Genomic DNA, 16,345 nt, shown 5'->3' with positions numbered 1-16,345 from the left:
CCCTCCTCCAATTCTTGGGTCCCAGAATTCCTCTGCCTGTGGGGCTCTCTCAAGAATGCTGACTGCCTTTCTTTTATCAGCCCAGCCTACCTGGGCTGGTTGCCTCCTAGTTCCTGGGGCTCTGCTGAGAACCAGCATTGTATCTCTTTCTCCATGTTTCCCTCATCCTCTGGGTGGCTGGTGTACACACAGCCCGGAGCTGCTTGCCGCAGTCTGAGTCAGAGGGGCCAACCCTCTGGGACCAGCTCCCTGGGCCACTGTAGCATGCCGTTCCCACTCCAGGCTCAGCTTCGCATCTGTGGGCTAAAATCCCTCTCATTTTCCAGGTTTAAGCCCCCCATGTTCCAGTTTCTAAATGTACATCTGCTGGTTCCTCCTCGGGTGACCACTATAGAGACAAGCAGCCCCTTGAAGAGAAGCCACCCCAACCCACATGCACACACCTCTCCTCACCAGATCAGAACCCCACAAGAGACCATCTCAACATTCATCTAAACACATCCACCACCACTTCATTATGTGTTACATAATGAGCTCTTTACCACTGGAGGCATTCGAGATGACTAGTGTGGGGGGTTCTGGGGTGCTAGTAATGTTTTGTCTCTTGTTCAGAGTGCTGGTTACATGGACAAGATTTCCTTATGAGAATTCACTGAGCAATACATTTGTGAAATGTGCACTTTTCTATAAGAACGTTATACTTAAATAAAAATGCTTAAAAATCACGAGTAATTGGGATTGGCTCACCATTTACAGGAAGGAGATGGGGCTAGAACATCTTGGAGATCCTTCATGGAGGCCACTGAGGCATTAACACTGAGGCTCTAGTCAGGGTACTGTGCCTGCTCACCACTGTGTGCCTCCCACCAGCACAGGGCTCCTACCCAGCACATGGAAAGACAGGGGCAGAAATCCATCCAATAAGCAAGTGAGTTGAGGACCCACTGAGCACACAAAGGAGAGAGGGAAGGAGGGAGGGAAGAAGAGAGGGAATACACAGAAGGATGAATGGGTGGATAAATAGACAGATGGATGGATGGGTGAGTGAGTGGGTGGATGGGTGGGTGAATAGATGAGTGGGTGGGTGGGTGGGTGGATGGATGGATGGATGGATGGATGGATGAGTGGGTAAATGGATATAAATGGGTAAGTGGGTTGGTGGGTGGATGAATGGATGGATGGATGAGTAGGTGAATGGGTAGATGGATGAAGGAGTGGGTGGGTGGATGAATGGATGGATGGATGGATGGATGGATGGATAAGTAGGTGAATGGGTGGATGGATGAAGGAGTGGGTGGTTGGATGAATAGATGGATGGATGGGTAGGTGGGTAGGAGGATGAATGGGTGGATGGATGGATGGTGGATAGATAGATGGGTGGAGGGATGCATGGTGAATGAATGGATTGATGGATGTGTGGATGGGTAGGGGAACAGATGGATGGTGGATAGATGGGTAGGTGGATGGATAAATAGTGGATGAATGGTAAATGAATGGATGGATAGATGGGTGGGTGGACAGATGGATGGTGGATGGTTGGATGAGTGGGTAGATGGGTGTATGGATGGGTGAGTGGGTAGGTGGGTAGATGGGTGAATGGTAGATGGATGGATGGGTAGATGAATGGTGGATGGATAGATGGATGGTGGGTAGATGAATGGTGGATGGGTGAGTGGACGGGTGAATGGATGGATGGATGGATGGATGGATGGATGGATGGATGGATGGATGGATAAGTGGGTGGATGGGAGGATGGATGGGGATAGATGGATGGATGTGTAGATGGGTGGATTGATGGGTGGCAGATGTATGGTAGATAGCTGGGTAGGTGGGTGGATGGATATGTGAATAAGCAGGTGCATGGAGGACTAAGTGAGTACACTGTAAATGGAGAGATGGAGGTGTGAATAACCGCTGCATGGAGGAAGAGGCGTATACTGAGGCCTGTTTCACCTACTGCTCTGACCTCCTTAGACTCCACTGATGAAAGTGACCCAGGAAAGAGTAGGTGAAGGCAATGGGTATCTCCAACTCCTGGGTCTCACCTGATTCCCACCCCTCCTCAGAGCACCATGCTGGGTGTCTCTGCATACCGAGATGTCTCTTTGATGTACCCCAGAATCAGAAGAAACCCCACTTCTGCCCCATTTCTTTGCCCCATCCATGACATCTATAAAGAGGCAGTGCTTCCTACAGGGCCCAGGGCTAAGTGAGCCCAGGTCTGAGAAGGGTCTGGGGGAGAGGAGCTGCCCACAGGCATCTCCTGGCTCACCAGCGTGGCCAGCTACTCTGCTGAACATTACCCAGGAGGCCCTACTCTTCTGGGTCCACCCCATGGAGCACTGGCAGCCCCTCATCTGGGTCTGCTGGGCAGTTTTACCGAAGGGTAGAGCTAAAAAGGGAGAAGGAAAAACATGATGGACTACTCTGCGAGCCCAGCCCTGGCCCCAGGGAAAACACCACGGTTGGAGCCTTCAGTAAGGAGATCCCAGCTGCATCACAGAGTTCAAGACCTTCTGCCTTAGTGTGCGTGGCCTTATCTGCCTCAGTTTCCTGATCTATAAAGTGAGGGAGGTGAGTGCATGCGTGTGGAGGCTCCGTGCTCCTCTGGCACCAGCCTGTGGGGTCTGCTTGGGGCTGCTTGTATTCTGCAGCCCTTCCAAGAAGCCCACTCTGGCCCAGGCATTGTCCTGGCCCTGCAGGGAAAACACACACAGTTAGGGCCTGGAGCAGAAAACATAGTGCTTATTAAAGAAAAAGGCTGGGACTGAGGGAGGCAGTGAGAGCAAAGGCTGGGAAGACTTCTTGGAGGGCAAGCACCTGTAAGATGGGTTCAAAGAGCCAACCAAGGAGCACACCCCTGCATGTGTTAAGCAGGATGGCAGGGAACGGGTTCAAGCAGCCACTGGGGTTAGCTGCCCCTGGACTGCAACCAACTGTTTGGGTTTCCAGCTCCCTCCTCCTTGCTCAAGGCCAGACCTTATCTTGTCATCTAGACTGTCCCCAGAGCCTCAGAGCCTTGGAGCAGCACAGGCCAGGCAGGGCCAGGTGCTCGCACAGAGTGTGAACTGTGTACCAAAAACCACACCAAGAGTGCCAGGAAAAAAATGGAAAATGCTGTCTGTTTCACAAAAAGTCTGTTGAAGGTGCCGTTTATGAATGAGAAAAGGAAGCTATCCCAAGGCACTCTGTTTCCAGCAGGTACAGGCCTGGGGGCAAGGCACCTCCAGGAGCCCCAAAGCTGTTTCTCAGAATGTACTCTGCCCCCAGCCAGTCAGCTCAACTCCCACAGCAACCACTCCTAGCTTCAGCTGGGCCTGAGGTTCTGGGGAAATACTGCCCCTGATGTACGGCTCCCCTTCCTGCAAACTGTAGCAGGAAAAGGAAAAACCCACCTCTCCTTCCCTGCCCAAACCCGATTTTAAATTGTCCTCCACACTCTGCAGATGAGACCTGATTTCTAAGCATGGTTTCTTCTTTTTTAATGATCCTGAAGGTGATAACAGCTCAGGTCACAGATGTTAGATTGGAAAAAGAAGTGTCATGGAGACTGCAACTCTGTTAGATTGTGGGGAGACGCTAAAGCGCCTACTGTAGGAAGTTCACACGTATGTTCCCGGGGTCCCTTACACAACTGAGCTTTAGCCCCAAGCAGGCCAAATCCAAATAAAACTCCTCCACCCCTGTCCAGACCCTGGCCCAGCACTCCTGACTTTCATCACTTCCACCAACAGGTGGTGGGTTGGGGGTTGGGGGGCAGATCAGACTGAACCCCTAATCAAAAGGAAACTACAGGGTACATACGAGGGTCTCCCATGCAAAGGTCTAGCACTTCACAAGTTTAGAACTAAACATAATCTCTGCGGAAATAGCTACAAGTGGCACAGACATCAAAGGAAGCAAATGGGGAGGAATGGAAACAGAGCCTGATAAATGATGTAACTGAGTTTATCCTTTGCGGGGCCCAGCTGGACTCCCGTTCTTCCCTGGTTATGACAGTGGTCACCATGTCCTGGGATCCCCAGAGAGCTGGGGCGGGACTCAGGGTAATATCCCTCCAAAGCCTTTTAGGAAGGCGCGGCCACAGATTCAACGCGAAGTGGTAATTACATACGTTTTAAAAATCCATCTCACAGAGCAAGCTAATAGCTGCATCTGAGAAGAAGCCTTCATTCGTGGCTGCCCAGCACTAGCGGCTCCCGTCCCAGCCTTGGAGACTTGGACAAAAAGTTAAAGCACGCTCAAGAAATAGCTCAAGGTTAGATTAAAAATCAGAACGCCCATGAAGATTAACCTGACTCATTAATATCACTGCCCAATAGCAGACAAATCCTTAGAGGGCAAGGCTTGGGACCGGGTTTTGTTCTAGGCCTAGGAGCACCTTAATTTGCGTTTATATTAAAAAAAGAAAATAACAGAATTAACTGGAAAGGTGTTTTGTTTCCTGTAAATTTGAGCTCTTCTGCTAAACAGCTTCGTACGGCAGAGAGCGGAGGCTCAATCAGGCTTCGTCCAAGAGCGCAGATTCCATTCCTACTAAGCGCCAGCCACACTGTGCCTGGCAGCTGCAGCCCACGGAATCTCACCTGGACCTTAAAAGTCAGCCTGTCAGGTAGTTATTGTGAGACATCCCTTCTACAGGTGGGGAAACTGAGGTCAGGAGTTGGGGAATGCCCTCCCTATGGTCTTTACACTACAGCAGAATTCAGATTCCAAGTCAGGTCTGTGGGTTCCAAGTTGAATGTCTTTCCACAACAGGATAGCTATGTTAGTGTTAGAGCTGTGTTTTATTCTCACACACACACACACACACACACACACACAATTTTTTCCCAACCTTTCTTTCCAGAAAATCAGTGGAAAGCCCAAAGAAGGAAGCAAGGAAAATCAGCGAATTCCTCAGATGGCCTCTGGTCCCTTGTTCGTACAAGTCCCACAGCCCTGAGCGAAGCCGACAGCCTCCATTAAGCTACACTTCCCTTGACAGCTTCTCTTTGGAGTTTTAACCGTGACAGGCATACACCCAAAGCTACCAATCAGAATCAATCACAGAAACAGACCTCAATAAAAACTTCATCAGTCTCAACAATGTATTTCTTAAGGAAAACTGGCACATTTCAGGGTTTGCTTTTAACACCAATCCTCTCCTCAATGTTGCAGCTCAACTCTCGGGATCAGCCAAGCATTTTATGTGCCTGTTTTACTACTGGAAGCCAGTGTGCTAGCCAATTTCACCTGTCTTCCATCTTCAACCCGAAAGGCATGTTTAAGGGGCTTGGGGCTTTCTCCTCTCCCCAGGGGTGGCCAGTTTCAGAGGCGTATTTCTTACTCTCCAGCTCTCCAGCACACAGGCCCCTGTCCTCCAGAATCACTGCCCTGTGCATCTGCGTGCCACTGCCACAGTTTAAAGCCAGAGATGATGGGAATGACTGGCCCTCTCAGATGCTGGAAACACAGTGTGGGAAGGGAAGGAGTCATCTGTATTTGGGGTGCTAGGCAAAGGGCGTGGGGCAAGCAAGAGCCAAGCTGATTATGTAGATAACAGAAGGACAATTTCCTTCACAAACAGAAAAACCTGCACCAATGAATTAAACATTTAAAACAAGATGACTCTCTAAAAAGTATTTTCAACCAAGAAGGAAAGACAAGCCGTCCTGTGCTGGCGCTTCCTGTTGCATATGGCACTGAGAAATCCTGTTTTTTCAGTATGCAGAGATTTCCAGACAAAGAAAAATATCAAGAGGGAAATTAGAAGAGGAGGTCCAGAGAAGGGACACAGGAGGAGCTGGGAAGGAGGGAGGGGGGAAGGAAGAGGTCCCTGCCCAGGGCACAGGAGTGTCAAGCCCTGAGGGGTGCAGGAAACAGACCACCCCCACTAACACACTGGCCTTGGCAGGTCCAAGGAGATGGCCCTAGAGAGGCAGCCTGCCTCACTGGGGCAAGTGAACCACAGAGAAACCACCCTGCCTCCTGCCATGCAGGGTATCCACAGCGTCCACCCGGGTGAAGGGACCTGCCCCAGCTCCCACAGGTCTCCAAGTATAACGTCTGGGAGTCCTCCCAGCCCCCAGCCCTAGAGGGGACACTGCCCTCGGGACCCACCAGAGACCCTACTCTGTGAATAGCGCCCTTGGCAGTGGGGCTGGCAGGCATCCCTGCAGTTTACCAGCTGGACCCCCTCTCGTGACTGAGGCTCAAGTTCCCTGGTTTGTGGGCAATATCTAGACTGGCCTTTCCCATTGTCACAGCCTAGGGAGTGGGCAGGTTCTGCCCTGCCCCCACTCTCCACCTCTACTGAGAGCAACTGAGGGGCTGCCACCCCCACCGCAAGCACCAGAGAGCAAACTCTCTCCTCCCAGGGGCCTGGGAAGTCCAAGCTCCAGAACTGGAACTCAGGGAGAAAAAGGACCCGGGGAAGAAAGATGAAATCTGAGCTCAGCGAAGCCTGCAGGGGGGTCCAGGGGTTACGGAGGGTCAGTGCCTCCCATGCCTCAGGCGCACTCCCCTGCCACCTGAGTCCCTCTGGGAGCCATGGGTGCCAGGCCAGCCCTCTCCAACTCCCAGAGAGGTAGTAAGTGTAAGGCTCTAGAGCCCCGCGCAGCCCAGCCCGCGCCGGGGCGGTGGGTGGGTGGGTGTCTGCTATGGGATTATTCTTAGCGCTCCACTCTCTTCGCAAAAGTGGCGCCTCCGCCCTCCCGGCTCAGGCACACTCGCTCGGGGCTCGCACGCCCGGCCCAGACACCAGCGCGGTGGAGAGCACCGGGTGGGGTCCCCGAAGGGTGAGGCTCGGAGGCGCCGCAGAGGTGGGGGCTCCCTAGAGAGGAGGGGGCGCTGCGGGAAGGCCCCCAAGGGAGGCTGCGTTTAACCCTCGACGCCCTGCACCCAGCCCTGCGCCGCGCGCTCAGCCGCCTCCCCGGACTCCTCCCGGGGCGCGGGAGCCCGGCGGCGCGCCCAGCCCTTACCTATGGTGGTGATGACCGTGATGGCAAAGTAGAAGGAGCCGGCGAATTTCCACTGGACGCCGGCGCGGTGCGGCTCCGACTGCAGGATCACCAGCTCCAGCTGCCGGTAGTCCTCGCTGCTGATGTTGTACTTCCCCTTGATCCGGATCTCCTCGGCTTTGAGTTTCTCCTCCTCGCGCATCTCGTGGTCCGACTCGAGGGCGTCGAACACGGCGGCGCCCACCAGCAGGTAGGTGAAGGTGCAGACGATGAGGGACAGAGTCCGCACGTTCTGCCTCTTCATGGCCGCCAGCAAGGAGCCGGCGCGGGGGGCATGTCCCGCAGGCTCACAGCCGCGCGCGTCCCACTGCAGCGCCCGGCGGCCGCCGCCGCCTCCTCCTCCGCCGCCGCCGCCGCCTCCAAGTTGTAAGCGGCGGCGGCAGCAGCAGCAGCAGCAGCGGGGAGGCGGGGGGCGGGGAGGCTGGGGGGGGCCCCCTCCGCTGGGGCCGCCACAGCCACCGCCACCGCGAGGCGGCTGGCGGGGCAGGGGCGGCGCGGGCCCGGGCTCAGCCGAGAAGGCGGACAGGCACAGGAGGCTGCTCGAGCGCCGGGGCCAGGCGTCCGGGAACCCGGACACCCTGCGCCAGACCCGGCCGAAGCAGCCCGCCCCACTGCGCAGGGCCATGCAGGGCGGCCCCGCTGGGTACCGCGCGGGCCTCGCTGCCCTCCGCACCCCGCCCCCCGCTCCCGCGGGAAAAGCAGGGACGGGAACCGGAGCCAGAAAGCGGCCGGAGGGCGGCCGCGGGGCCCGGTACCCCTGTGGGTCCAGCTCGCGGGTGGCGGCGCCCAGCAAGGAGCCTGCAGGTCCGCGCGCCCCGCGGGACCTGCTTCCCCTTTTACCCCTCCTTGCCCCCTCTCGGTGGTGGGGAGGAAAAGTTTGCGAAGTGGCGGTGTCTCTGGAGTCCCCTGCAAGAGGGGAGGGGGCCGAGCAGGTGCAGCGGGCGAGGCAGCCGGCTCCCCAAAGGTCCGCGCGCCTAGCGCCCACCCGGGCGCGCGGGTGCGCAGCGGGGTCCCCGCCGGGCGTCGGCCGGTGCGCGAAGTTTGCTCGGCTCAACCCCCAAAGCACGGGAGCGGGGCGCGGCCCCAGGACAGCAGGGACAGCGATGGAGCGGCTTCGGGGGCTGCCGGGGGACAGCGCGGTGGCGGTCAGCCAGCCCGCTCCTCCGGGGGCGGCGGGCGCGGCGGCGGCGGCGGGAGGGGTCCCGCGGGCCTCGCGGAGCAGCTGGGCGGGCGCGGGCGCATGAGCCGCGCGCGAGTCCGGGCCCTCCGGCGTCCGGGCGTCCCGGGAGGCGGCCGCGGCGCTGGTCTGCCCCGGGCGCTACGTGCGTGCGCGCCGTTGGGAGCCCGAATGTGTGTGTGCGCGTGTGTGTATGTGCGTGTGTGTGTGTGTGTGCGCTTGGCAGCCCCGCTCCGGCGGGAGGGCCTCGGGGAGCGGGGGCCGGGCTACGCCGAGGCCGGGCCTCCCTCCCTCCCTCCCGCAGCCTCCAGGGCGCGCCACCTCCCGCCTGGTCCCCAGCCAGTTGGCGAGGCTGCTGTGGCAGCTCCCGCTGCAGACCCAGCGCGGCGCAGGGCGCACGCGGAGGGAGCCCGGGAGGGGCGGCCTGAGCCGCCAGGGAGGGGGCGGGGGCGGAGCCGCCGGCAGGTTTTGGCGGGGGATGGGAGGATAAACGAGGCTGCTTGGGTCCTTCTAGCCCCGCTCCTCAAGAGCGCGAGCAGCCCTGGAGGGTGGAGAGTTTGAGGGACTCGGGGTTGGGGGAGGAAAATGGGATTCAGCCCGAGATGGCAAGCTGGCAGCTTCAGGCAAATCGGGCGGAGAGTGGGGAGCAGAAGGGGAGGGGGCCATGGGCACACAGGAGCGCGGCGGCAGCGGTGCACGAGGTCTCCCGCACCCCCCACACCCCACCTAGCCACCCGGCGCGGGAGCGTGTCATTGGCCAGGGACATGGCCTCGTGGAGTGGTAGGGTCCCGAGGGCTGCCTCGGACCCCTGGCCTCCCAGCGGCACAGCCCGCTTGGGCCAGCACCTGCAGACCTGAGTCGTTTCCCTGGAGAGAGCTAAGGACAGCATGGGCGGCCAGTTTTGGAGTCAGGACAGCGGGGAAAGACATCGCAATCCCCCGACCCAGTACCCTCTCTGTTGCTTTACTGAAGAAAAAAAAAAAACCAAAAAACAATACACACACACACACACATATATATTATATATATATATATATAAAATCACTCTTTGGTTCCCCACAGCTGGGCGCAAGGTGCGTCCTGGATGCAGCCCTGAGCCACGCAGAAGCCCCCTCAGGACCACCTGGGGTAGGAACACGAGGCTCGGGCCGGGGCGCACCTATTCCCTGCTTCCAGATGAGCCCTCTCCAGGCTTTATCTCCTTCCCATTTCAGCCTCCTTTGCCTCCTCCCCCTCCCCACCCTCTCCGTTTAGGCTATCGAGGGGCTTTCCCTTGACCACCGGCTTCCTGAATCCCGCCTGGAGCAGTGGAGCTCCAAACGGACAGACCCAAGCCTCAGAGACCCCGGGGCTCCCCTTCCTCTCCTGACCCCAGCCAAGGAAGGGATGGAGTGGGAAAGGGTCGCCTGGCGGCGGGTTAGCAGCTGGCCAGGGGGTGGCTGGGGAATCAGACCTAACCCTCGCGCACCTCGCGGGCTCCAGGAGACCAGCCCCTCTGTGGGTCGCCCTCTGGAGCGGTGCTCCGGCTCCCCGGCCTCAGGGACCCCGGGCCCAGCGGGTCTGGGACCCCAGTGCTTCACCGAGGCCCCCCAGCTGGGACTCTCTGCACCCCACTTCCAGGGCTCACGGGTGCCCACCAGGGAAGGGGAGCCCGCGCTGTGGGCTACGTCTGAGCCGTCAGGTCCCCGCTGGGTCTGCGGGCGCGGGGCGCGGGGCGAGGGAGCGGGGAGCCCCACCCCGAGCAGGCACTCTCCCCAGATTCATTTTGGAAACCAAAGCCCCCGCGCTCGGCAAGTGAGCCTGGCTGCCGGGTGAGTCACCGCGAGCGGGCGACAAGGATTCCCAGCAGCTGGTAATTAATTGCGCCGTGGCTCAGCCCACGACGGAACCCCAGTCAGGCCTCCCGCCGCCCTGGCAGCGGCGCCACCCCTGAGTCACAGCCGTCGGGCCTCCGCGCGGTCCGGAAGCCGCCTGCCCGCCTCGGCGCCGCCAGGGGGCACTGGACTCCGACCCACGGGGCGGCCGCGCAGCCGGCCTCGCTGCGGGGAAGTCCAGGCTGTCCCCGCGGCAGCGCGGGCGGGGGAGGGGCGCACCGGCAGACGCCGCGCTCTGCAGAGCCACTTAGATTTGGTTTACGGAACTCCATTTGCATACAGCCTTTCAGGAAAGCGCAACCGCTGTGTGCGTACTGGAAGGACCTCTGAGATGAATTACTCCAAACCCCTTGTTTTACAGATGGGAAAACTTCCAGCAAGACAGGATCACGTGCCCAGGATCCCACAGTGATTCCGATGTGGAGCCAGTCCTGGAAGCTTCTCCCTGGCTTCTGTCTAGCGCTCCTTCGAGGACCCCCACTGCTTTATGGCCCCAAGCTTAGAGTGCCTTGAGTGGCCACCCACCAGCCCCCAGACGCTGGTTCTTCCTCTCTTCCACCTGTGGGAATAGACCCGTGGACTCAGGTCCTCCCAGGCAGTGTCTGAGCCTTGAAAGCAGAGGGTTCCTGGTCCGCCCATCCACACCCCACATGTGCCACCTTCCAAGGCTCTGGACCTGCGGGTGGAATGGGAGCTCCTTGGAGCAAAGCCTGGGGCTCAATCAAGTATCTTCCCTACATCCCCGGCATTCATCCCGGATGGTGTGTGCCACACGGCAGCCCAGAGAGTCTGGCTGGGGGCAGTGCCTCTGGATGCCTGCCTCCCTCGCAGCCCCTGTGGGTCTGGGTGTCCCAACTCTAGCTCCCCCTGGAGAAGGATGTGGAACTGAGGTGTGGCCAGAGTCCAGAATTCCCCAGGGCCACGATGATTGGCTGGACTTGGGCGTGTGAAGGTGCACCTCCACCAATCAGAGTCCTCCTCTGGTTGGTTATAAAGCTGTCAGCAGATATGTGACCTGAGGAGGGAGGCGGGTCCTTCCTGACTCTTTGAGAACCCCAATGCAGGCACGTGGCACACATGAGAGCCACCCAACTGGGGTGAGCAGGTGCATTCTCTTGTGGGCTTAAGCCACCGTCAGTTGGTCCCAAGCCTGCCCGGTGCTGCTGGTGCCCTTGTGCTGTGTTCACAGCCTGTCTGTGCCCTCCAGCAGCCCCAACATGGGCCTCCCTTGGACCTCAGTTTCTGTGAAAACAGATGTACCTTATTAGCTAATAAAGAACATCATGGTTTTATAACTCTATCTGCTTGCTGCCTACTTGTTTGCTTTGTTCTTTACACACAGTGGGTGTGCCTGCAGCCCCTGTTCTTACCCAGAGAGGCCCACCAGTTTATCCTGGTCCCACACTAATGGAGGACCCAACTCCCAGGTCAGTGTTTCTTCCACATCACCGCAGTGCGTCTGGGCCAAGGCGGGCTGTCTGCTTCTCCACAACATCCTGATTCCTTGGGTATATTTAACGCTTTGTCACATTAATGCCCACATCTTTGAAAAAGGTAGGGGTGCCCATTTTACAGATGGGGAAGGCTAGAGAGGCGAGTGGGGCCATAGGTGGGTTCACTGATCCTGGTGTACAGCCTGCCCTTCCCTCCACCTTTGCCTGGGGCAGACATTGCTCATTGATCCCAGCACTGTCTTTGGCTGGGGTCTGTAACAGCTGGAGAATCTTGCACACAGGGGTACACATAAGGCCGTTCCTGGATTTAACACTGACCTGTTTGCTTTCAAGGAAGGTGAGGCACCAAGGAGTCCAGTGGCCTCAAATCACAGAGAGAGGCTGTGATGAGTCTCCCCTTCCTCAGTGGCCTCCCTGCCAGATGTAGAGATTCCTCACTGCTCCTAGCTGATTTCTCAAGGCCAGTGACATTTGCACAGTTGATGGTACAGTTGATAACTTTAGACTTCCAGTGTCAGATTCCAGAGAAAAGCACTCCCAAGGCAGGCAGCCATGCTCATCCAGGGGTTCCCAGCCTCCTCTTCAGAATGTGAACAAGTGTGTTCTGTGGTTATACAGTTTGAGAAACACTGGGTTAAATAGGGGCAGGTGCAGGACTTCTCAGAGCCTTTGTTCTGCTAACAGGCATGGTGACCCCTAGACGCTGTGAGCAGCGTTTCCCAAACTCATTCAGCTGCAGCATCAGGTCCTGAGGACTGTGCGTTGGGGAATTGCTGGCCCAGCCCAGATACCTTTACTGGGAGGCAGGAGGTCTTAGTTCCGCTTCTGGCTCTGCATAGACAAGCCCTGCACCAGTTCTGGTCCTTCAGCCACCTCACTGGCCCTGCTGCCTGCAGCTGAACCTCCTACTGTCTTCTCCGCCTGCCACCAGGGCCACCTTCTTAAACAGGCTGACTCTTGGTGAAAACTGTCCAGGAGCCTGTGGGTCAAGTCTAAGCTCAGCCTGGCATTCCCATCCCGATATCTGGCCTCCATGACCTCTCTCACCCAGCCCCTCTTCCCCATCTCTTAGGATTCAGCTCTGGCGGTCTCTCCTCCAGAAGTTTCCCTGCCCCTACAGGCTGGACTAGACCCCTGTGTCCCTGCATATACTCCTGGCAGAATACTTCTATCACAATGACTCATTTGGGGACTGCCACTCTCCCCCAACAGACTGTCAGCTCCTTGAGGGCAGGGGCCACATCTGACCCAACCTGGCCACAAAGGGCCTGCCACACAGTAGGTGCACAATGAATATTTGATGAGAATGAAAGAACAGGGTTTGGTTCAATCATCAGTCATCGCTCCTTGTGAGAGCTCTCACAGGAAGGCAGAAGAAGTAGATGCAGGAGAGCCAGGGAACACAAGGCTGTGCATATGGCAGAGATGGCCCAGGCCATGACTGAGAGAGTCCCCAAGGTTTAGGCCTTGGCTCTAATGTCTGTGGGTGTCCAATATAATGAGGAGGGAGGAAAAGGAGCAAGACAGACAGAGGTGGAAGAGAAATAATAAAGCAAAGAGAAAGAGGCTCAAATGGTGAAAAGAGAGGGGAGTGGGGCTACAGGTGGGCTCACTGATCCTGGCATACAACCTGCCCTTCCCTCCACCTCTGCCCAGAGTAGACATTGCTAATCAATCCCACCACTGTCTCCGGCTGGGGTCTATTACGGCCTGAGAATCTTGAACAGGGGTACACATAAGGCCATTCCTGGACTCAGCACTGACTTGATTCCTTTCAAGGCCCCAGCTGAGAAGGCAAAGAAGATTTTAAACCCAGTGTGAGAGAAGAGAGGAGCCAGGAGGGAGTGGCAGTGATGGTGTATGCGGCATGGAGAAAGGAGGCCCCTGTGTGCTGATCCAGGTGACTGCATACGTCTCAATCACCTGCTGGATGTGGAGCCAGAGCTGGCGCATTCCCTGCTCTAACTTGAGTCTTCAGGATAAGACTCAGGATAAGACTTCAGGATAAGACTGTGAGACTGTCACTATCATTCCCACTGGCCAGTGACAAAGCCAAGGGTCTCTGAGCGTACAACAGTTGCTGTGGGAGGAGTCCTTTGAAAGGCACTGCCTCTGTAGGACCAGGAGTTGAGGAAAGGAGTGTCCTTCTTCACCAGGCACAGGCCACAAGGGTTTGGGCCAGTGTGGCAACCAGAAAACTGAGATGGAAGACGGAGGGGCGACCCAGGCCCTGGTACACAGTAGGTGCTCAGAACTTGTTTCATTGGCTCCCTGATAAATCCAAAAATGACAAGAGGAGTCCCCAGGACTCAGTTAGTGATGAGGTGAGCGCCAGGAGGAAGGGAGGCAGGAATCTGGCTCAGAACTTCTGAGAGACAAGGGGCAGAGCCAGCAGTGGAAGAGGGGAACCGAGGCCAGGCCTGACTGAGCTCAGGCGACCTTTGAGTTATTAGACCTCCAGCTGCCCAGGAAGTGAGTGGGTGACCTGCGGACATGAGCCCAAACTGGATGGGGTCTCTCCCTTAGATGCCAAGCCCTGGTGGTCTTCCTGGGCATTTTCAAGCTCAAAGCTTCTTGGTGTGCCAGGGGGTGTCCTTGTGGCCACATGGGCAAAGGTGCTGGCATGGCTGACGCCCACACTGCACAGGAAGAGGATGGGAGGCGGAATCGGGCCCAGAGTGGGGTGGATCTGCCCCAGAGCTAGAGGACTTTTAAGAGCAGGGATTTCATTTGAATAGATGATGAGCAGATCAGTCCCAGACTCAAGATCACATAGCAAAGGAAGGAAAAGCCAGGCCAAGCCCCCCTCCTTCAAGGCCCTCTCCGCTTAAGCCAAGGACGCCCCCCCACCAAGCTGCACACATGCACTTGCCCTTGCTTTATTAGAGGAAATCTGATTAGCGGATATCAGGCTTCTTAATGCAGCCTGAACCACTGCCCATCTCCACGCCTGATCCATAAATAGCTGCATTGCATTCCCCACGGAGCACAAGCGGCTGCCAGGATCAGTCGGACAATCTGCAGAGGCTCTTCTGGCCAACACATCCCAAGAGGGGCTGCAGTGGGTATGAAACCTACGTCGCCATGAAGGTCTCATTAACTGAGGTGAGGCAGGGTTGATACTCCGGGGATACCCTGCTGTTCCAAAGCAAGGGGGTGGGGGGGCGTGGAAGGACAGTGTGTGTCTCTGCCCACAGGCTCTCACTGCGATCCAGGGCTGGGATAAGAAGCTGGGCCTCTTGGGCAGCAGGGAACACGTCTCTGTCCCCAGCTCTCACTCTGGGTGCCCTGGGCACAAATCAGAGGCTGCCAGGCATTTGTTGCTCTGATTAATAAAATAGATGTGGAGACAGCATAGTGACTGGTGGCCAGGAAATGGCATTGGTCCCCTTTCCCTCAGTCACCTACCCCCACCCAGTGCCCAGAATAACAGGATATTCGTAGTAAGGGGATGTTTGTTGGACCCAGCTCTCCTGTCTTCTTAAAATAAAGATAAAAATAAAAATGTGCTCTTAAAAACAAAGATCACAGCGTGTTGAGACCTCACTAGCTGTGAGGCCAGGAAAGCCACCCAGTCAGGTCTCCTTGTCTTGCACTTGGAGATGAGATGGGATTCGCCTGCAGGGCTGCTGAGGTTATGGAGCTGGAACACCTGTAAAGTGTCAGCACAGGTGAAGAGCCAAAGCAAGGCCTGGACCCTGGGTCTGAGGACTCTCCCTCCACAGCACGAGCCTGTCCCTGAAGCACACGCCTGGCATCCCCAGCTTCTCTATCACCAGAATCCTTGGCTTTCCCCAGATGATCTCTGGAGCCCCCTTGGGCTGTGGGATGAGCATGGCTTCCCAGTGAGGCCCAGTCCCAAACTCGATGTGGTCACTTGTGCCCTGTGTGACCTTGGGCAAGTGAGGGACCCTTTCTGTGCCTCTTTCGTTGTTGGTGAAACAAGAAGAAAGAGCCGGTCCCCTGCCAGGTGAAGTCATGATACGAGGCCGCACAGCTCTGGCAGAGGCCCGGGTGCCCAGTGTGCACTCAGCCAATGTTGATTCTCTTCCGAGTGTAGAGGGCATGCTGCCCTCCTCTCTCCACCTAACTGCCCGCCAGCCAGGGAGCGGTGCCAGCCGCCACACGCTGACGGTGGAGACGCTACTACACAGCCGGCTCCCTCCCCGCGGGAGCTAACTTTAGCCCAGTCACGTGGAGCATTCGTTGTGCCTATGCCGAGAGTTTACAGATCCCTGTGGAAGGTGTTTAAATATTTTCCCTTTTCAGAAGCCTGGTTGTCGCCTCTGCCATTTTCACCTTTGTGTGGCAGAAGGTATTTCTGCAAACGCAGCCGAGGTGGCAGCAACTTCGCAGCGTGATGCGGCATCCCTGCACACGCCGTTGCTATTTCGGGGACGCACAGGTGTATCATTTGTATCATTACAGGCGCTGTCAACTCCCAGAGAAAGAGAAGAGAGGACTGGGTGCGTTCAGAGGCCCCCAAAGGCCCCCCCAAGCACTGGCGCTGTCCCAGGATGCCTTCCTGGACCCCAGGCTGTTCTGAGCCATGGCCTTAAGAGCTCTCCACTGCAACAGCATCTGCCCTCAGCACTCGTCACTGTCACCTGGAGCTTCCTAAGGGCAGGGCCTGTATCCGATCCATCTGTGTCCCCTGGCATCCAGCACAGCACCCAGCACAGGGCCGGATAACATTTACCAAACTGAATTACCTCCTGGTGGCCTCTGGAAGTACACGGGCTTCAGAGAGCCTTCTCTGCTCCTGAGCTGCTCTCTGCTCCCTTCACTTGCTGGCAACATGAGGTTGATGGGAGATGGCAGGTGTGGGAAACAGAGGC

At 57.2% G+C, this 16,345-nt stretch overlaps 1 protein-coding gene and 1 long non-coding RNA gene across 4 annotated transcripts in view; one reads left to right on the top strand and one right to left on the bottom strand.

Annotated features, from left to right (window-relative positions):
* LOC105488380 (potassium two pore domain channel subfamily K member 9) overlaps nt 1-7,373 on the bottom strand; it is a 108,954-nt gene extending 101,581 nt beyond the window's left edge. For 2 of the 3 annotated variants that reach the window (XM_011752375.2, XM_011752376.2), the window contains exon 1: nt 6,963-7,373. In XM_011752375.2, the coding sequence (XP_011750677.1) occupies nt 6,963-7,245 (283 nt within the window). In that variant the 5' untranslated portion in view covers nt 7,246-7,373. The remainder of the gene's footprint in view (nt 1-6,962) is intronic. The other variant, XM_011752373.2, reaches the window with a different exon arrangement.
* Nucleotides 7,073-11,351, top strand: LOC139355737 (uncharacterized). The gene is made up of 2 exons (XR_011606682.1): nt 7,073-7,191; nt 10,415-11,351. It is a non-coding gene; the product is annotated as an uncharacterized lncRNA (long non-coding RNA).
* Nucleotides 11,352-16,345: the final 4,994 nt, after the last annotated feature.

The sequence above is a fragment of the Macaca nemestrina genome, chromosome 8, assembly GCF_043159975.1.
Source record: "Macaca nemestrina isolate mMacNem1 chromosome 8, mMacNem.hap1, whole genome shotgun sequence".
NCBI classification, from domain to species: Eukaryota; Metazoa; Chordata; class Mammalia; order Primates; family Cercopithecidae; genus Macaca; species Macaca nemestrina.
This window is presented reverse-complemented; position numbering and strand designations above follow the sequence as displayed.